At 38.4% G+C, this 22490-nt stretch overlaps 1 protein-coding gene across 2 annotated transcripts in view; it reads left to right on the top strand.

The window, feature by feature from the left end:
• LOC149167469 (Sept9 (DUF616)) overlaps positions 1 to 22148 on the top strand; it is a 108548-nt gene extending 86400 nt beyond the window's left edge. Inside the window, exons 5-7 of one of the 2 annotated variants that reach the window (XM_089433002.1) lie at positions 20287 to 20702; positions 21324 to 21508; positions 21605 to 22148. In XM_089433002.1, the coding sequence (XP_089289128.1) occupies positions 20287 to 20702; positions 21324 to 21508; positions 21605 to 21957 (954 nt within the window). In that variant the 3' untranslated portion in view covers positions 21958 to 22148. Of the gene's footprint in view, positions 1 to 20286; positions 20703 to 21305; positions 21509 to 21604 lie in introns of those variants that run through there. The other variant, XM_089433003.1, reaches the window with a different exon arrangement.
• The last annotated feature ends 342 nt before the right edge of the window (positions 22149 to 22490 follow it).

Genomic DNA, 22490 nt, shown 5'->3' with positions numbered 1-22490 from the left:
CTAATATGACTTTGAAAGATGGACAACACCGTGAATGGTTTGTAGCATTGCTAACGATGCATTTTAGGAATGCGCTGTTGCAACAGAGGTTAACGACTCAGGTAGAGGCCTTGGAGATTGCGATGAGGTTGCATGAGACCCCAATACAGGATCCTAACTAGGGAGTTCAACAGATCCATGCGCAGTTGAAAAACTTATGCCTCGAGATGCAGAGTCTGAAACAGGGCAGGACAACCCGACCAGAAGTGCGCGAAGAGGTATGGTGTGTGAAATGCAAGGGTCAGGGTCATGATAAGGACCACTGCCCGGTGTTCACGAATTACCTCGTAGGAGGAGGACCGATGTCGTTAAGGCCGGAAGTGCAAGCGGGACCTAGTACGACACCTACTTTGTGGTGCGCGATTTGTCAAGTAGCAAGGAAACACGCTACGGACAATTGCCATTTGTTATAGAAGTATACACAAAATTCACAACAATTGTTCTGTAACTTTGGTAGGTCAGTAGGACACAATGAGCGCACTTGTAGAAGCTATGAGTTAATGATGGATAGAACTCCCACCTATAGAGTTTAGGCCTAATCGTGGCCCCTAGATCCGAGTGCAAGGATGGCACAAACCGGATTTCAGGGGCGTGGACGAGGCCGAGGTGGAGGAGGTACTAGATGAGGTCGCGGAAAGTTGATATGCTACAATTGCGGAGCGCCAGGACATTATGCCCGTGATTGTACGAATCCAACGCGTCCATCATGTCTGTATTGTACCTTGTTTGATCATGAGACGGAAGATTGTCCTATGCTGATAGCTAGGATACGCGACAAGGGAGTGCTACTGCCTCCCTCGACTCAGAACCTGCAGATGATGAGGTCTGAGTCGCGCGAGGAAGATCCAAATGTGAACATTGTGTGCGCCGAAGTGGAATCACAACGGGGGATGATAAAGGCAAATAGCCTGAAGATAGTACTTGGGTTCGCAAGGCTCCGACAAAAGAAGCAAAGTTTGATTTGGAGTGCGTTAAGGAAACCTTCATGGAAGCTAAGAAGAGGTTCACTGATGCCTCCACTTCAGGAAGCAAAGATAGATCGGAGTTGGAAATGGACCCATCTATGCTTACGACGTTCCTGGAAACATGCATGAAGTTACTGCGCGACAGTAAGGCTGTAAAAGGATTGCAGGAACTCATTAACAGATGCGCTGGGACCGCACTAGGAGAACCACACGTAGTTCGGAAGATTGGAAAGCATAAGACAAGGACGGGGGGAGAAATGAGGCTAACAGCACAGATTGGAGAATATGAGATGGACCAAGTAATTCTGGACTTAGGATCGGATGCGAACGTTTTACCGAAGCAGAAATGGGAGCGCATGGCGAGGCCTACGCTGCAATGGTCTCCTATTCAGCGGCGAATGGCAAACCAACAAAAGATAATACCCCTGGGGCGATTGCAGGGAATCATCATGGATATTGAGGGAGCGAGCGCGCTAGCAGACTTTGAGGTGATAAAGATTGTTGATGACAACAATCCCTACCCCGTGCTCTTAGGAATTGATTGGGCCACTGACATGAACGGGGTGATTAATCTGAAGAAGCGCAAGATGATTTTTGAGAAGAAGTCTTTGCACATAGTTATACCTTTGGACCTAGCTGAGGGATCGCGCTATACAGAGCTGGTGCTCGACTATGAAAGCAACGTTGATTTGGACGACATCTACAAGATAACCGCGCGAGAGCAAGACTGGGTGAATCCTACTGCGGATGGACGAATTTCATGGGAGCGCGAAAGCTCTTGCTCTTCAGATTCGGATGAGGAGATAGAGCGATGGCAGAACCAGTTACACGAGGTAACCACTCTAAACTGTAATATGATGACAAGATCACTGCGCTGCGTATCAACAGAAGTGAGAGAGCTCCCTACTTATGATGAATTAGATGAGGTAGATGCTTTCTTGGATAGATTCGAAAGGGAGGTGCCGGAAAAGCAACGTTTCCAAGCCTTGAATTGGGTACCGCGCGCTACGCCCGCAAGGTGGTGGGGTACGCATAGAGGAAGCTTTGAAGACTGGCGCGCATGTAGAAAAATATTGCGCTCACGGTCTGAGAAACCTATAGTGCGATTGGTGGATAAATACAATGGACGGGATGGTCCATGCGCGCATCTATCTAGGTGGGTACAGGCATATGGTAAAAAACCTGCGCGTACACATGAACTGCGTGTTGGGAAATACGACCAATAAGCATGAGTTGGGGGGGGGGGAGCAAATGTGAGAACGGTTCCTCAAGTTGGAACGACAGACTGTGGAGAGAACGAGTGTGCAGAAGGTTATTCACGCGAAAGCATTTAACGAAGTGTGCAAAGCATTGAACAAGGTATGTAATGCGTAGCGAAGTGATGGGACCTGCGCGTACCAGCAGTCTTATGGGCTTATAAGATGACATGCAAGAAACTGACGGGACAGACACCTTTCCGGCTGGTCTATGGAGTGGAAGCCGTAATGCTGATGGAATACATCGTGCCTAGTTTGCGCATAGCAGTGCTCACAGGTGTGACAGACTGCTGAGCCCTGGAGGAAAGACCTTCGCAGTTGGAGGAACTCGAGGAAGAACGATTTTTGGCTGGCTTTCACCAACATGTACAAAAGCAACGCGAAAAGGCCTGACACGATCGACATATTAAGTTGTGCACCTTCAAGGTGAACGATTTGGTGTTACTGTATGACAGTAAGTTTGATAAATTCACGGGAAAATTCAGAATGCATTGGCTGGGACCATATGTTATTAAGGAGGTCACAGACAGACGCGCGGTGTAGTTGGTAAAGTTAAATGGAGAACCTTTTGCAGGGAGAGTGAATGGCAGTCGGTTGAAGCCATACACGGGTGGCCCGACTATCTGACTACCCCACTGGAGCACAATCTTAGCTTAGCCCTCTAGAGAGCTGAAAAGAGGCGCGAGATTATAAATAGGTTCAGGGAAGCAGTTCAGATACAACTGTTTTTGAACAACGTGTACAGGATGTATAGTAGGCAGCTGCTCAGTGTGCTGCCAACCTTGCAATGGTCCGAGCAGAGTTGGAGGTCTCCGCACGAAGATCTCGACACTGACAGAGTGACTCGAGGGTGAGTCGTGATGTTTGTGTTGGGGGCCTATTGGGCGTGGGATCCCCCAAGGCATGTTTTGGGGCTTAAAGCCCAGATTTTGACCAAATCTGATGTAAAGACTCCGCGTTTTGTGGGCACGGAGCGCGAAGACTGTAAATGAGTCGTAGGGTTGTCTGCCCTCATTTTTGTAAATGTAATGTCGGCTTTAGAAATCTACCCATGGTCCACGGACCATGGGATTGTATAAATAGAACGAGGCTTAAGTTGTAAATAAGTAAGAGAGAGAAAAGCAATAGATGGAGAATTAAGTCTTATCTAAGTGTCGAGTCGAGTCTTTGGGTCGTAGAGTAGATGAAGGCTCTACAGCTGAGTGCGCAGAGCTTAGTAGTCCGCAATTGAGTGCGCAGATCCCTATAGCTGAGTGCGTAGGGCGAGTCGTGTCTGTAACCTTTGGAGAAGTAATAAAAAGAAGTTTTACATCATTTATGTGTATCTTTTACGTGTTTTGTGCGTTGAATGTATCAGATATAAATTGCATTTCTATTGTTTATACGATGCACGAACTTATATATGAATGTGTTGATAAAGTGAATATAAGATAAAGTATCTGTTTACGCGAAGATAACTAGCTGTTATAAGAAGATAAGTAAGATACGTGGTGTAACTTGGGGAATTAGCACAGATGGCTGCCTTAGCAGCGCGAAAGCATCCCAGTCCCTGGTTAGAGTTGCGTGAAGGCGATTATAACAGATCGCGAAGGCCTCATACGCCAGGGCGGTGCGCGAAGTAACCTGCGCGAAGGTATTCATAGTTGGACTAAATCAACCCCTCAGAGATCTCAAGGGTGTGGAAACTTGGTTCCAGCATGCCCCCATATTGCTTCGGGTGAGACCTGAGTCCGCGCTCCGCGGGCTGTTGCTGAAAGGGCCAGTAGTACAGGGATTTGTTTGGCTAATTAACTCTGAACCTGGGTCAGGCCCCATCAAGCCAACAACTGGTCAATAGCGAGGAAAAGAGCAAACATACAACCCTTATGGATGGGAGGGCAAACTGCCTCGATTTCTACACAGATTGATATTTTTAGGTTTGTTGTTTGTTTGATTAATTTCTTAGAGCTATTTTCCTTGTAAGGGAGCTCTTGTAAGTTCTGAAGATAATTTTAAATGATGAAATGATCTAGAAGAGAAGAAATAATTGTGCATTGTCTGATTACTTTTCTCATTTTTTGCTGCATGCAAGAGTTAATAATTCCAATAAGTAATTAAATCTGATCTGTTTGCTTAAATAATTGGTTTAAGGATAATTCAATAACCTCAAGCTCACACAGATTGTTTGGAGCTCAATCCCCATATTCCCATGCTAGTGTATTCTTGCCCATGCGTTCGAGGAATAGAACAATATTAGATTTTCTTGACCAAAGTTGTAGGGATGACATGGATGCAAGAGTGTTTAGGGTTCTCTATGCATGTGGCATACCATTCGATGTTCTTCGCTCACCTTGTTGGCATGCAATGGTAGTATGGTACTAGCGATCAACAATGCCCCTAAAGGAGATAGGAACCTTGACTATGATAAAACCAGAACCCTGGGACTTGATAGGGAAAGGGCCAAAATCCATAATGCTTAGGGACATTTTAGAAATGATTGTATCAAATATGGGGTATCCATTCTATTTTATGGTTGGACAAATGTTAAAAGCATGGCATTTGTACATATTCTTGGTGTATCTACTAGTGGTGTGGTCTTCCTTTTAGCCCATGACTACTCATTTCACTACAAGACTGATATTAATATTGTAGAGTGCTTGTTTAACCATTGGAGAGATTGAGTTGTACAATGTCATTTAAGTCATGACTGAAAATGTTGCTAATTGTAACGCAACGGGAGAAATGATCAAGGATATGTATAATAATATATTTTGGTTTGGTGTTTGGTTCACACATTCAACTTCTTGATGCATAATATTATTGAGGTGAATGACCTTGATTATAAATGTATTGGTGCATTGTACATGATTAGGAAGAGAGTGATAATTTTTTTACCAGTCATAGTTATGGCTGCTTGGGAGCAGGAGCGAAAGTGGGAGCATGGAGTAACATTTTCACAGTTTCCCAGGTCGGGAGTGATTTTGGGAGAAAATTTTATATAATATATATTTCTAATTTTTTGATGCATATATGTCAACAAAAGCATGTAGAATGATGAATTAGTGATAAAAAAACATAAAAACATGGATTAAACCATATAACATCATTCATTAGTAGTTATAATCTTCATCAACCACAGAGCCACAAATTACAAGTTCTCATTTTTATAGCATGTAATGGTGCACATAACCGAAATAACATCGTGGGCAATCCATCTCTGAACTGAAAATACATCAACAAATAGGCTCTAGACGGCCTCTAGCATCCAAAAAAACCATGCTACGACAAATACCTACATATCATCAAAATCATTGCCTATCTTGGGATCTTTGTCATGAATATCACCCTCTAAGCATTAACATAAGATAGAAAGAACATAGCATGTCAAGTCAAGATTTTGTTTGAGTGATGGGTACATTTTTAGTAGGGTCATGATAAAGGGGTTCGATAACCAATATCACTAACATCAAGGTACATAGAGGGCTCTGTGCTCTTGATTAAATACGAGTTCCATACCCTAGTACATGACAAAATCCAATAGAAACATTGCAACCCCCCCAATTTTGAAATCCCGAAAATTGATAAGTCTGCTGGATCTTGAGTGAGATTTAAAATTCTACTTTCTCCATATGAAATCCAATGAGGTCAAAGCCACTCTTAAATATCCTGATTCATTTCATGGTAATGTTAAAAATTTAAGTAAAAGGATGAAAATGAAAGATAAATGAGAATGTCACTTTTACTTTAAGAATTTAACATTACCATGAATTGCATATCAATACTAGGGCCATAGGCTTGAATATATGGCTGCCCCACTAAAAAACTCTTGTTTTTTTGAAAAAAAATTGCGTTAAGAAAGCCAGGGAACAAATTTCTTTTTGCGGGAGCGCACTCTAAGCAAATTTTGGGAGCGTGCTCCCAGGTTGCTCCCTCTTGGAGTGCGCTTTGAGAGTAGGTTCGAGGGTGGGAGGGGGGGTGCTCCCCCACAACCTTGGTCATAGTTATGCCCACTACATTTTCCTCAATCACTCTAAGTTGCAACTACTTAAGATTGCGAAGACCATAATCACTAGCTATTGGCTCCTTCGGGCACCTTTTGATGGTAAGAGGTGCAATGGCTAGTATGGTTACGAGTGATTCATAGTAGGGTTTGAAAGACATGATTGCATTTTCACATATGATAGGAGTTAGAACCTATGATCAATTACCAACGAAAGACACAAAAGAAAGAGGATGATGCAAAAAACAAATCCAAAAAATTAAAGGTTGAATATGGGACCTCAGGCTCACATAGATTGTTTGGTGCTCAATCCCCATATCCCCATGCTAGTGGATTCTTGCCCATGCATTTGGTACATAGAACAATATTAGATTTCCTTGACCAAGATTGTAGGGATGGCATGGATGAAAAAGCATTCAAGGTTCTCTACGCATGTGGCATATGATTCAATGTTCTTCGCTCACCTTGTTGGCATGAAATGGTAGTATGTTACTAGCCAACAACAATGCCCCTGAAGGATATAGGAACCTTGAATATGACAAAACTAGAACCATAGGACTTGACGGGGAAAGAGCCAAAATCCATAATGCTCTGGGACAATTTACAAATGATTGTATCGAATATGGGGTATCCATTCTATTTTATGGTTGGACAAATGTTAAAGGTAGGGCATTGGTACATATTCTTGGTGTATTTACTAGTGGTGGGGCCTTCCTTTTAGCCCATGACTACTCATTTCGTTGAAAGACTGATATTAATATTGTAGAGTGCTTGATTAACCATTCAAGAGATTAGGTTGTATAATGTCATTCAAGTCATTATTGAAAACGCTGCGATTTGTAAGGCAATGGAAGCAATCATTAAGGATATGTACAAGAATATATTTTGGTTTGGTGTTTGGTTTACACATTCAACTTCATGATGCACAATATTATTGAGGTGAATGACCTTGATTATAAATGGATTGGTGCATTGTACATGAATAGGAAGAGAGTGATAAAAAATATTATTACAATTATGCCCACTACATTTTCGTCAATCACTCTAAGTTGCAACTACTTAAGATTGCGAAGACCATAATCACTAGCTATTGCCTCCTTTAGGCACCTTTTGAAGATAAGAGAGGCATTGGCATAGTATGGTTACAAGTGATTCATCGCAGGGTTTGAAAGACATGATTGCAATTTCACATGTGATAGACATGAATTTTAGTAGGTGGAAACCATTCTTGATGAGGAGACTATTATGGTTAGTTTTGGGTGCATGTTAGGTTTGTTATGAAGTTTGAAAAACACATTTCTGATATCATTTAGTTTATAGATACAAATCAACTAGTGATTGGGGAGGTGTGTGAGCAGATGGAAAACATGGTAGGCCAAATCAAAGACATTGTTGAGTTGATAGATGCCATCTTATATGATCATATTCATAAAATCATGGTAAAAAAGTGGGATAACTTGAATGCTCCACTCCATGCTTTAGCATATGTTCTTACACCCAATTATTATTCTCGAACTTGATTGGCTCAACTAGCACTTGGTGTTGGGGTTAGGAGAAATCTGCACACAAATCTAGAGGTACATAGTGGGTATATGCTTTCATGAACAAGAGTGTGCTCAAGTACAAAGCAAATTGAGCAAGGACATCAATGAACATGGAGTCTTTTCCAATCTCCATGCATGCATGTAAAGATAGTGATACCTAACTCTTATTGAGTGATGAAACATATATGGCTCCTCCACCACACATCTTTGCTTAGATTGGTGGTGATGGTTCATTCATAGGTTGTTAACATTTCTTCTACATGTATATATATGTACATACCCCTCTGTAGAAGAAATGTTAACAACCTATGAATGAACCCTCACCACCAATCTACGCAAAGCCCTGTGGTATACATATATATACATGAAGAATGTAGTAGGTGCTCCAACACCCCTTTGTAGAAGAATTTTTAACAACCTATGAATCAAATCTCACCACCAATTACGCAAAGATGTGTGGTGGAGGAGCCATATATGTTCCACCATTCGAAATAATTAGGTATCTCTATCTTTAGTTTCATGCATGGGAAACTTTTGAAATTTGGTGCTTCCCACTCCGATCTCTTGCTTTGCTTTTGTTCCCAACAACGTAGCTCGAGTATACTTGAAAACATTGGATTTACAACTTAAGATTCCCTTTGGCCAGTTTAGAGTTTGTTTGCATTGGCTCCATGTTAAGATAGGTCATCACCTTTTGAGGTTTGAGAGGTTTTGTTAGGTTTGTCACCTATAGAACATCAGGTTGGAGGGCTATCTTATCTTCTAGTGCTTGGTATACTGTGAGATCAAGAGTATGTTCCATTGTCTCTATTAGAATCATTTCTTACTAATTATTTTAGATACTTAGACTAGAGTTGTGTGACTCTATTTTCTAAGGAGGTACTAGATGTCAGGGGACAAATTTTACTATGCCCATCAAGGAAAAGACTAGTTAGATTGAACACTTCTTTTTTCCCCGCATTCTGGATGATGGAGGACCACATGTGATGTGCACCATTTGCATTATCTTCTATGTTGATTGCATGCCACTTATGGTCCTCCATGTCAAGGACTAAGTGCGCCATATTTTACTTTAATTGCATTTGCAATCTCAACGATGTAGGAAATCCTTGAAAACTCTGCAACTACTATAGTGAACAAATCTGAAACTAATTTGTAACACCAAGACACAAAATTTCTCTACTCTTTTGCAGCGGAATGGAATAAAATTAAAAACGCATTCACACAATACAACACATAATTTTTTTCTAGGGAACCCAATTGGGAAAACCCTCTATTTGCTGTAGTTTTATTGATAGAGTAATTTGATCAAAGACAAGACAATCTGTCTATGAGAATAGAGATGTTCTCATGCTGACCTAGCATAGACTTGCCCATATCCTTACTTGGTCTCTGCTCCCATCCTCTGCGTACAATGAGGCCCGAATTATTCTATGCGCAAACTTGCCTTCTTGCGCACAAAGTCTCATACTTTGCAACACATTGGGCTCTTAAATTTGTGCTTATCCCTATTTTGTAGCGCAAATCCATTAATCTATGCGCACTTGGTACTCGTTCTTGTGATTGACTGGTTAATTGAATCTAATTGACTCATGTAACTTGTCCTAGCCACAAATAACCATTGAGACTTCTAACTCGCACTAGGAGACAAACAAATGAGCCTTCAATTATTCGCATGAGTTAAACTGCTTCATGAACTCGTCTTAACTTTTAGGAACTCCTCCTAAGTTATAGGAACTTGTGCATGCTAAAGAAACACTGCTTGTGGTCTCTTTGACTAAGGCACAAGTCAAAGAAGACCTTACTTGCTCCTATTTTCAACATTCCCTCCTAGTGAGGAAGGTGCTTCTGGAAAACCTCGTCCACCTAGATTTGTCTCCAATACTACCACGTTCTCTGCTGTTGTAGCTGCTTCCTTTGAACGAGAAGGCTTCCCTGCTTTCTTCTCTGGAGTCTAATTTGAAGACCTTCCAACCATGTTCTGCGAGTCTATCACTTCAGTCATAAGTGCCATGTGCCTTGTGTACCTCTGTCGCTGCTGCCTCTACCCGAACGTGATACTGGAAGATCCAAATCTCTCTTGATATCCCTTAAACAAATCCTTTGCCCACTTGGCTTGAACTCTCTCTATACTAGGAGTCACTCACTGAGTCGCTGCCTCCACTTGCCCTAGGCTATGCTCCTCATCGTTGAAATGAAAAACTTTTGATATGCAGAAAATATATATATATAAATATTTTATTAAAAAGATGAATTGACAGATGATGATTGTTTACAATGGGTTTCCTGGCTTATATACCGCCATGGGCACCCTTTGGGAAAGGGCATGATCTTATGATCGTGCCCTTTCGTCTAATTAAACCTAAAATTAAATAATAACCCTACAATTAACTAATTTTTTACATAACATTGCCTTCCTCTCGAAAGAATGCTTTGTCCTCAAAGCATAAGTAACGACGGATGCTGTTGAAGAATGATTCATTCTCCCAGAAAGTGTCTTCTTCGGGTAAGTCCTTCCACTTGATCAGATATTCCAAGATGATCAAGGTCTCACACTTTAAAAGGTCTTGGATTAATCTCTCAAGTTCCGTTTTTTGGTAATGTGGATATCGGTATGGCTTGATGTTGACAGGGTCTGACCCTGCCTTGACTTGTATTGTATGCTTAATTTCCCTATTAGGTGGCATCTCCATAGGTAGGTCTTGAAATACTTTTTCATGCTTCTGAAATAAATCTTGTATCTCTGGTGACTCTTCACTGGTCATATTTGCAGATAACATTTCTAATTGGTGACATTGTACTACATAAGTAGGTGCTTCTTTTCGACTCAGCTTCATCATCTGAGATGATGATACAACTTGATTTTCTAGTGCTTGGAATCCGTGTAGTTTGTACTTCTGACCTCCCCATTTGAATTTTATAAATTGTACTTGATGGTTGGCGGCATAAGTACCCAAAGTTCGTAGCCATTGGATACCTAAGACTACATCTACTCCTTCTAACGGTACCGTGAAGAACATAGACTCTAGATTAAAGTCTTGAATTTGCAAATTGACCTTATGGCATTTCCCCACCTTTTCAATCTTCTTACCGTTAGCTACCATCACTTTCATGTTTGGTAAGGGAAATGAAAAAATATTCAGTCTCTTTGCCATGGTTGCATCTAAAAAACTGTGTGTGCTACCAGAGTCTATGAGAACCACTCAGTTGTTCTTCTTTATGTGTCCTTTTAACTTTAAGGTCTGAGGTTGTGATATACCTGTCATAGCTGATAATGACACTTGCGGAATACTTTCGTCATCTAATTCTGATGAGAATTTTGGGGCATCTTCTGTTTCTTCTATGTCATAATCTTCGCTGTTCGAATCATTGGTTGCTTCACAATTATATAGGTTCTTTGGTTCTTTTCCTTTGGCACATCTATGTTTGGGGTCCCACTTCTCACTACAACGTTTACATTTACCATCTTTTATCCTTTGCATTTCCACGTTATATTTTTCATCTTCACGACAATGTGGTGGAACATATCTTGTATTATTTGAGTCCACATACTGGGGTATCCTTTGTCTTGCATATGTTTTTTCTGCTTTTGACCAAAATATTGGTTCGAATTTCTTTTCTGCTGTTTTTGCTTTTCGTCTTGCTACTTCTATTGATGTAATGTCATGCATCTCAAGTTCTGCTTGTAAATGGGTTTTGAGTCCTGAGACGTATGATTGAATTAGACGAGATTCTGATAACCTAGGTACTCGTGTTACTAAGGTCTCCCATTCTTGAGTGTATTCATTCACACTTCCTTTTTGTCGTAATTTGATGAGTTTTGAAAAGAACTCTTCTTCCTTTACACCTTGGAATCTTTTAAAGAATGCATCCTTAAATTTTCTCCAGCTAATGACGTGTGTTGTCTTTTTCCACCACATATACCAATTATATGCTTCCCCTTCCATTTTCATGGATGCGTGCCTGAGCTTTTCGTCATCGTCATTGATGTCATATATCTCAAAGTATTCTTTTGCTTTATTTATCCATGCAACATTGTTTTTTCGTTTCCATCGAATTTAGGCATCTCAACTTTTGCCCTTCGCTGGTATGTTGCTAATGGTTGAGCGAAAAAGGGGTGTTGATTGGTAAAGGTATCCCAGAGTTGCTTGTTTGTAAGGGTTGTGTTACTCACTTCTTGGTGGGGTGTCGCTGATTTTTTTAGGAATTCAACTTTTTCATGGGAGTCTGTTGACTTTGTTGACTTTGATGAGATGTGTTCTTGATTCTCTTCATTTTCTTTTAGTAGTTGTTCGGGTGTACAATTGCCTTTTTACACAGAATTTTCAGCATTGTTAAGACCTCTCTGATGTCTGCTTCTGTTTGGACATGTTGATTTTCCATCTTTGTTTCTATTCGATTTGTTGTATCCTGAAGATTTTTTATTTGGTTAACCTGATTTTTGATATCGTCAGCCTGCCTCTCAAGCTTGATATGGAATTCATCTAATCTTTCACTGACCTCATCGTGGTTGTTATTTATCTTATGCTCCGAGACCAACAATTTTTTTTGGAAATCTGCCATTGTCATTGTCGACATTGAGCGGGTTTGTGGGGGCGTGTATTTATCTACCAGCTTAAATTATTATTTTTTAATTAATTAATTAATTAAAAAATTAATTAATTAGATTAACCTTATATATATAAATTATATATAATTAAATAATATATCATATATATATATGTTATATATAAATTAAGGATATATCTTTTACGTTATAAATATATATTTTATTTTATACATAAATAACGTTATGTATATTGAAAATATATATTGGACGACCGTTATATATATTTGGAAATAACGTTATATATGTTTGAAAATATATAGTGGATTTTTGTTTTTTTTGACTGTCACATTCGTTGGTGGGGGTCGCCTCTTGCTGATCGTTCAAAAAACCTTTAGCGGAAATCACCAAAGTGTTGGGGTTGAACAAGGGTTGTATGCGCAGACAATTTGTATGGACGCGTATGTGCGGCTGGAGTCGGGCAGTGACACGACGCAGATAGGGTCGAGCACTGGCGGAAGGGCGGACAGACAACGGACTGATGCGGAGGGTTTAATTGTATGCGTAGAGAATCTTGTATGGCGGAAGGTGCGTGGACAGGCCGTGAACTAACGGTAAAGCTGTGTGCTATAGAGTGGTTGGTTGTAGACAGGGAGGTGGAGTCAGCGGATGGGAGGGCATGTGCGTATGGGAATTGTGATTGACAGCGGATGAATATAGCCTGAGGAGCGAACGCGCTCTGATACCAATGAAGTGAAAAACTTTTGATATATATATATATATATATATTTTTATTAAAAAGATGAATTGACAGATGATGATTGTTTACAATGGGTTTCCTGGCTTATATACCGCCATGGGCACCCTTTGGGAAAGGGCATGATCTTATGATCGTGCCCTTTCGTCTAATTAAACCTAAAATTAAATAATAACCCTAAAATTAACTAATTTTTTACATAACAATCGTCTTGCTAGTCAGCCCCACTGCCAACTAGCTTAGACTCAAACCAAGATACTGGCTGAAACTCCATCTTGAGAGCTCTATCATGCTTTCGCTCAACCATCACTTCTCTTTTTTGAGAACTTCCTGCCTTGCTGCTCAAGACCGTGCTTGTCTCTATTTGCAACTTATAGAGGTTCTTCACCCTCAGACCTATTTGCTTCTTACATCCAGAAGCTAAGTGTTGGAGGTAAGCCTTTGCTGAAGATGACATCACAACCCTTGTCCTCAAGGGTAGCTACCAAAACAAGATTCTGCTTTAATCCTGGAACATAGAGAACATCTCTAAGATGAAGAGGATTACCTGACTCCCTCTAAAAACTAACAGTGCCAACTCCACTAGCTGCATATTTACCATCATCTTCTAGCTCAATCTGAAACTACATGTCCTTCTCCTTTAGGTGGCTGAAATTCTTCTTATTCCAGATCATGTGGAAGGATGCTCTTGAATCAATATACCATATACTGTTGTCTGCTGAGCTTGCCATGCAAGCAATTAACAAGAAATCTTTCTCGAACTGGGCAGAAAATGCATCTACTTCTGCTGATGCAGCGACATGATCCTTATTGAACTCCTTCCGCTTTGGACGCTTAGTGGCATAATGTCCAAGCTCATGACAATGGAAGCACTTGATCTCGCTTAGATCCTTTTTCTTTCCCTTCCGACTGGACTCGACCACTCCTTGGCCTTCCTTGCCCTTGGCCTTGCCACTCTTGTCTGCCAGGGCAAAGTTTTCCTTGTCCACTGTCGGAATTGATCTACCATCTCTTGTCCCTCTCCAGATCTTTTCTTGAATGTAGTCAGTTTGTAAAAAATAAAATATATATAAATAAATGTAAAATAATATAAATAATAATAAGCATAAATAATTATTAATTAAATAGTAATTAGGCTAAAGAGGCATGTCTAAATGAGACATGACTCTTCATGAAGAGACATTTGCTTGGTATATAAGCAAGCCTCTTGTTCTCATTTGTAAATCATCATTTATTCTTATGTTTATTTAATATAATATTTATATCCTAGATGGATAATTTGATATTCCAAGTCTTTTGGAGTAATTAATCTGTAGAAGGAACTTTGTTCGCTTCATTAGGTATCAGAGCAGTTCGGTCCTCTAGGTTGCTTAATCGGTGCACAAAGCTCTTTTTCCTATCCAGGTCCTTGGCTATCGAAATTTGTCAACCTTGTTGCTGTACAATTGAAGCATTTTGTTCAGAATTTGGGAGTTTCTCCTTTTTTCCGTTTTTCTAGGCCTTTGGCCATAAAAAAAAAATTAACCAAAAAAATATATATATAAGTAAATAAAATAAAAAAAGAAAGAAGAAAAAAAAGTAAAAGAAAAAAACAAAACGGATACAAAATCTCATACCAAGTATATTTAAAACTTTTTACGTGGAGAAGCCCATGGTTTTAAAAGTAACCCATGGTAATAGCCCATGGTATTTTAAAAGTTAAAGAAAAAACAAGGATACAAAAGCTCTTACGTGAAAGGTAAATATTATTACTTTTTACAAGCCCATGGTAATTTTTTTAAAAGTTAAAGAAAAAACAAGGATACAAAAGCTCTTACGTGAAAGGTAAATATTATTACTTTTTACAAGAGGTTTTAAAAACAACCCATGGTAATAGCCCATGGTATTTTAAAAGTTAATGAAAAAACAGGGATACAAAAGCTCTTATGTGAAAGGTAAATATTACTTTTTATAGGAGGTTTTAAAAACGAACCATGGTAATAGCCCATGGTATTTTAAAAGTAAAATAAAAAACAAAAGGGATACAAAATCTCATACCAAGTGATATTTAAAACTTTTTACGTGGAGAAGCCCGTGGTTTTAGAAACAACCCATGGTAATTGCCCATGGTATTTTAAAAGTAAAAGATATTTTGATAACATTGGAGAAAAAAAGTGTGATCTAAATAATTTTAATCGTTCAAATCTAAAGATTGTGACCATACCAAGAGTCACGTCTCATCCAAATTTTCTGAGAAAAAAAATATTATTATAATTATAAAAAAGGATACTATATAAGCCTTATATAGTTACATATAAAAGGAAAAGTGGGTCTCAAAAAAGTATATATAAATTTTATATAATTATAATTTTATAATATATGTAAATTAAAATTATATAGTATATATAATTTATTTTTATATATAAAAAAGTTATTATTATATAATTTTTTTTATTAAAAGAGTGAAAAAAAGAAGAAGAGAATATTTGAAATATATATATATATATATTAGATTTTTATAAGAGAGAAGTGGAATATATTTTATAGATTAAGAGAATATATATAATAAAAAAAGAAAAAAGAAAAAAAAAGAGTGATTTAAAAATTTATTTAATATTTAAAGAGTAAAATGGAGACTAGAAATGAAAGTTTTCTTAAAACCTTTAGTAAAAGTGTTGATATATTATTTAAAATCAAAGGATCGCTCGCAGGAAGAGATGTCATAATCACTATCAGTCCTGCGGAAAAAAGTAATTATGTTAGTCCTAAATGTGCTAACCAATTGGTGATTCTTGAATCAAATATAGTTGAAAATAATACTCTTGGCGAATATGACAAACAATATGACATAAGCAATCTACACCTAAGTATTGGAGATTACACTTTTACCTCACAATTCACCGTGAAAACCTTATATTCTAATGATAGTGACATTGTTTTGGGATCACCATGGATGGAAACTCTAGGTTCCTTTATTCTAAATACAAAAAAAAAGTTTTTGACATTTTCTTACAAAAAGAAGAAAATAACGCTCCAAGATTTTACACTGGAACCAAACTCAGTAACGCCAGAAGATATCTCAGATATTTCAAAAGTAATTTCTCAAGAAGGTAAAAAAGTATTACAAAATATGCAAAACGAAATTAATAAAATCATTGTTGATAAAAATGAAGAAGTTTCCCGACTTAAAATCCATAGTGAAAAATTGTTGACGCAAATTAAGAAACTTAAGAAGGATAAGAAGTCGTTAGAAAACCAGGTACAACAACTTATCAAGAAGGAAGCATTAAATGTAGGAATTCAAGTTGATGACAAAACAACAAATACCGATCCAATGAATATGACAACTCAAGAAGACAAGTCAGTTGAAGAAACGACACACGTAGATGTTGCAGTTCAGACAATGAACATCCCAAGTGAATGTTCCATAACCAACTCAACAACGTCTTCGCCAGAAGAAAATATAAAAATTGCCACATGCCCAATAAGGGAAAGTCAAACCAAAAAAGTTCCCTATCAACATCCAAATCGTGAGAATAGACAACTCAACCAATCTACGTATCAGGACCATTCAGACCAGAAACAACAAATTGATGTTTCAGAGAATAATGACGTAAAATCAATCTCGTCTTATGATGCCAAGTCGTTACAAAGTTCTAGTGATCAGAATACTATACAAAAGATTAATCTGGGATGGTCTGATCCCTTCTCAGTGCGACAATTCTGTTTGTCACTAAGAAAATCATATCAGCTGGTATCGATGAAGATGATTGTTTCAAGATAGAAAGACGTTTGAAGCCAAAAAAGAGATCAAACCTTTTGTCATCGACAAGCTTTGAAGACAAAGCTTTTTGAGGAAGGAGGCAATGTAACAAATAAAATATATATATAAATAAATGTAAAATAATATAAATAATAATAAGCATAAATAATTATTAATTAAATAGTAATTAGGCTAAAGAGGCATGTCTAAATGAGACATGACTCTTCATGAAGAGACACTTGCTTGGTATATAAGCAAGCCTCTCGTTCTCATTTGTAAATCATCATTCATTCTTATTTTTATTTAATATAATATTTATATCCTAAATGGATAATTTCATATTCCAAGTCTTTTGGAGTAATTAATCCGTAGAAGGAACTTTGTTTGCTTCACAGTCCATAGCCTTTCCCAACTGGGAAAGGTTTCTTTGCCACTTACCGCATCTTGGAAACCATACCATGGCTTGTGAAGTCCTAGAAGAGCAAAACTCACAAGGTCATGCTCTAATAAAGTCATGCCCACACCAACCAGCTCATCACGTACCTGAGTGAACCTTGACAAATATGTGACAATTGGTTCTCCAATGCTCATCCGGATACTCCTCAGCTTCTCCTTAAAAGCAAGCTTCCTGGTATCATTGGTACTCTGATAGAGGTCTAAAATAGCTTTTTACATCTCAAAAATTGTCTTCTTCTCATGTATATGAGGAACTATATGATCTCTGACCCTTGCTAGAATAATCCTCCTTGCCTTGATATCATTCTTATTGTGCTGGGCGAATTGTTGGGCATCTTGTGGTGGTGGGATAGCCTGCTTCACGAATTCTCCCACACCATTATCCTCCAACACTATCATGATCCTTCTTTTCCAAGAGACAAAGTTAGAGGCTCCCTCTAAACAATGGTCTGATCTCAATCCTTGAGATGCCATCCTGCTTAGAGAGCTCTCTCCAAGCTAGTGTTGCCCTTCCTGACTGATCTGTGCTGGTCACAAACTGATCTCGCTGTTGGTCTCTATTCTGATCCCTGCTCTGATACCATGTAGAAAATCCTTGACAATTCTGCAACTGCTGTAGTGAGCAAATCTGAAACTAATATTTAACACCAAGACACATAATTTCTCTACTCTTTTGCAGTGGAATAGAACAGAATTAAATACACATTCACAGAATACAATAAAACAATTTTTTTCTAGGGAACCCAACTAGGAAAACCCTCTGCTTGCTGTGGTTTTATTGATAGAGTAATTTGATCAAATACAAGACAATCTGTCTATGAGAACAGAGATGTTCTCCTGCTGGCCTAGCATAGACTTTCCCAGATCCTTACTTCATCTCTGCTCCTATCCTCTGCGTACAACCAGGCCTGAATTCTTCTGTGCACAAGCCTTCCTTCCTGCGCACAAAGTCTCCTACTTTCCAGTGCACTGGGCTCGTAAATCTGTGCACATAGGCCTCCCTATTTTGTAGCGCAATCCCTCAATCTATGTGCACTTGGTACTGAAGTATACACACACCACAAGCAAACTTTCCTCACACAAACTCATGCTCTCTATTGTCTTGTCTCACAAACTTGTGCTCACAAAAACAATGATTACAATTGTGCCTTTCGACTTCCTTATAAGCAATTCGACCCATCTAAATCTGGCAAGTTTATTTTTGGAACTTGGTCTTGTGATTGACTAGTTAACTGAGTCTAAAAGACTGATATAACTTGTCCTAGCCACAAATAACCATTGAGACTTCTAACTCACACTAGGAGACAAACAACTGAGCCTCCAACTATTCGGATGAGCTAAACTGCTTCTTGAACTTGTCCTAACTTTTAGGAACTTGTCCTAACTTATATGAACTTGTGCATGCGAAAGAAAGGCTGCTTGTGGTCTCTTTGACTAAGGCACAAGTCAAAGAAGACCTTACTCACTACTATTTTCAACAAACGATGTCTTTAACTTCCTCTGGATCTATGATCTCTGAGACTAATTCTGCCCTAACTCCTTCGACTGAGACATCTTGTATTTCAAATCAATTTTCCTGTTTTCTGAGGACTTATTTTTTCAGATAGCAAATATCCAGTTCAGTTCCGTAGTACTCTTTCCCAGCTTCATTCACAACTGGGATGTCTTCTGCAATCTTGTTCTCTTCTGCAGCAGGGAAAGGCCAAAACTTAACAGGCCCAGAAGTTCGCTGCTAAGTGGTAACTCAGTATTTACTCAACTCATGCATCATACAGAAAGAGAAATACATATAACTAAAGTCAATAAGATTGCCAGATTGAATTTGTAGGGTAGACTCTGAGATCCTGAAAAACCTCTTATCATTTTGGCATGCAGGCCACAGAATGACATTCAGCCAAATATCAATTTATACCCTTGGGCCTCAGGCATACAAAGGCTTCATTTGGTGGATTTAATGGTTCTCCACAGAACCAATTCCTTCCCACCCTCCTACACTACAGTCTTCTACTTTAAATGGAGACACTCTGTGAGTCCCTCCTTATTCCTGTTATGAGGCATTCAATCCTATGTTGTGACTTGTTACACAGCATTCTCAATGCCTTCACCTTCAGGCAATATTCATCCAGTTCTTTATAGGTCCTCATGAGAATTTCTCCACATGCATAGTTTTGGGATAGGTGGTCTTTGTTGATGGTTTGATGATGCTACTGCATCAACCAGTTCATTAAAATGTTATTGGGGGGACATTTTTTTCACACATTCAACAGGAAATGGGCTTCCCATCCATTTCCTCCCTTGAATAAGAGCCATGCAATTTGCTTTAAAAATTAAAGGGAAATTGTAAAAAAGAACATTTAAAGCACAACCGTAAAATAAATAACCTCAAAATAAATAATGACAATGGAAATTTCCCTTGCCTTTTCTCCTCCTCCATCTCCCCTCAGCATAAAAAATTCTGTAATTATGACGAAACTAGACAGCATTCTGATGATGGGTGCCTTATTGGTAATTGTGTTATAAAGTGAAGAAGATATTAAGATACCCTATTTTAAACATCAGTTCTAAGTTAGGGGTTTAGAAGTTGCAAATTAGGGAACATGTTCTATTGTGAAGGGCCTGAGTTTCATGCCAATTTCTTGGTTGCACACACATATGTAGTATAATTTGTGTTCGTCAAAGGAATCAAAGAAGATTCACTTGAGTTTATTGAAAGGAATTTCACTGCCTTTCTTATTTATAAAGTGCCTCTCATCATTCTTAAAACAAATCTCAGAGCTGAATAGTGTGTGCGTGCCTTCTACACTGGCATGCTAGCTATCCCAATAAACAATGGGATTAGCTTTGAGCAGTTATATTAGGTTGGTTGCATCTAAAAAAAGAGTTGTAAATTTTCCTTGGGATTTGTTATCCTTTGTCAGGTAGAATCGTAGAAGTACGATTGTGTCTAGAATGAGATGCAAAGATCAAACTTATTTCTAACATATACTCCTTTTCTATGTCAGGTACATTGCGGCTTTATCCAAAATGGTGGTGCATATATGGACGCAGTAGACAGGGAATATGTCAAGAAATGTAAATATGTTGTTGCTTCTGGTATCTTTGATGGCTATGATACACCCCATCAGCCTTCCAACATAAGTGCTCGCTCCAAAAACCTCTTCTGCTTTCTAATGGTAGTGGATGAGAAAACTCTTAGTTATATAAGAAAAAATGGAAAATTAATGGAGGATAGTAGTGGAGGACGATGGGTTGGTGTATGGCGTCTCATATTATTACGGAATCCGCCTTATGACGAACCTAGAAGAAATGGAAAAGTTCCGAAAATATTAACACACAGGCTGTTTCCAGATGCTCAATACAGCATTTGGATCGATGGTAAGATGGAGCTTATTGTGGATCCCTTGCTTATACTTGAAAGGTGCGTGACCCTGAAAATATTATTCCATCTCAAGGGATTATTTACGTTTTGAATTATAAGCTTGAAAGTTTGTTATCTTGTGATTTGAGCCAACTAAGAGACTTGTTGGATTTTTTCCTGCAAATCCCAGATTCCAAGTTCAAACCTTTCATCCAAGTTGAAAAGACTCACCTTTTTCTCTCAGGAACTAGTGCTTTGTTGAATTAACAGAAAATGAGTGTCCCTACCTGGAGTCACCTCTTTAGCCTTGGTTAATTTAGCAATTCCGGTAATATCAGCAGTAAAAATGAAAACTGACGATGGCCATTTTGGAAAATGTATTATGACCTCTTTAAAATATAATCACTTGTCTTAAAACTCATTTTTCCAAGTAACAGTTTCAGGAGCTGCCAAAAAACTTGGTAATCTTTCTGCCAATTTATTATTCCATGATCTTAAATTGGTCTGTAGTAATAGCTTTGATGATTTAGTAAATTAGTTGTGCATCAAATCCCTCAAAAAAAAGAGAAGGTTGTCATGACATGGTTTTAGGGAGCTGTATTATGACATCTCAGCACACGTTCTTGTACTTTTTAAATATTTTATCCTTTAAACATTCTACAGATAGTGTTCTCCTTCCAGGTACTTATGGAGAGGGGGACATAAATTTGCAATTGCACAGCATAAGCATCATCGAAGTATTTATGAAGAAGCAGATGCTAACAAACGAAGGAAGCGGTATGCAAGACCATTGATTGATTTGCACATGAAAATATATCGTTATGAAGGAATGGAGCCTTGGAGCAAGAAGAAACATACACCAAGTGGTAAGTCTTCATGCGGCTTTCCGATAAATTTTAAAATTCAGAGTGCTTATTTGGTCGTTAAAACAATAAAATACTGAAATATTGAAGTACTTGCAGATGTTCCAGAGGGTGCAGTCATTATTCGGGAGCATACTCCTTTGACCAATTTGTTTTGCTGCTTGTGGTTCAACGAGGTTAACCTGTTGACACCACGAGATCAGCTTAGTTTTGGCTATGTTGTATATAGGTTGAATGGATCATTTCCATTCTTTATGTTCCCCAACTGTGAATATAATTCATTATTCATCTTACATAAACACACCCGTGAGCACTCGTCTAAAATTGAATGGGTGAAGTCAACAGATGAGTTTAAAGGCAATGGCAGCGTGATGAAAGAAAGTAGAGGAGGCCTGGGTCTTTGGACGCCATATCCTGCTAATTTGGATCTTGTAGAACTTCCATCAGCATGAAGCATTTTCTCGGTGCCAGAGAATCACTGGCACTGCATTTTTGGCATTCATATAAGTTCTGGATTCTTTGTTTGTATTGTCCTGGTATTTGAGGTGGTTGAGGATTCCCAACCAAGCAAAGTCTAATGATTATGGGCAGGGTTGAGGTGTATCTTAATATAATTAATTGATTAATATTTTTATAAAATTAATTTATGTTTCCACACCTAACTTCGAGTTGGGAAAACAAATCCGCTTCTATGACAACATCGTGTGTCAATTTTAGCATTAGTTTATGTATACCTATATACTTTACAACGTTGCACCTATAATTCAGTTTAGTTAAAGTAAAATACATTCTCCAAAGTAAATCAAATTAATCAGCTGTAAGTTTTTTAAAAATAGATTATATGGCACTTAAAGAATGCTAAAAATCACACATCTGCTCAAATTTTTAAAAATAGCTTACGAGGCACTTGAGAATGCTAAAAATTGCACATTTGCTTAAGGTTATCTGACTTAAAATCTTCTCAATGGTTGAATTTTCCATTTTA

Source organism: Pinus tabuliformis, chromosome 5_1 (assembly GCF_031772625.1).
Source record: "Pinus tabuliformis cultivar Carrire ecotype Pingquan chromosome 5_1, CPIR1, whole genome shotgun sequence".
Lineage (NCBI taxonomy): Eukaryota > Viridiplantae > Streptophyta > Pinopsida > Pinales > Pinaceae > Pinus > Pinus tabuliformis.
The sequence above is the reverse complement of the archived record's forward strand: the minus strand, read 5'-3'. Positions and strand labels throughout refer to the sequence as shown.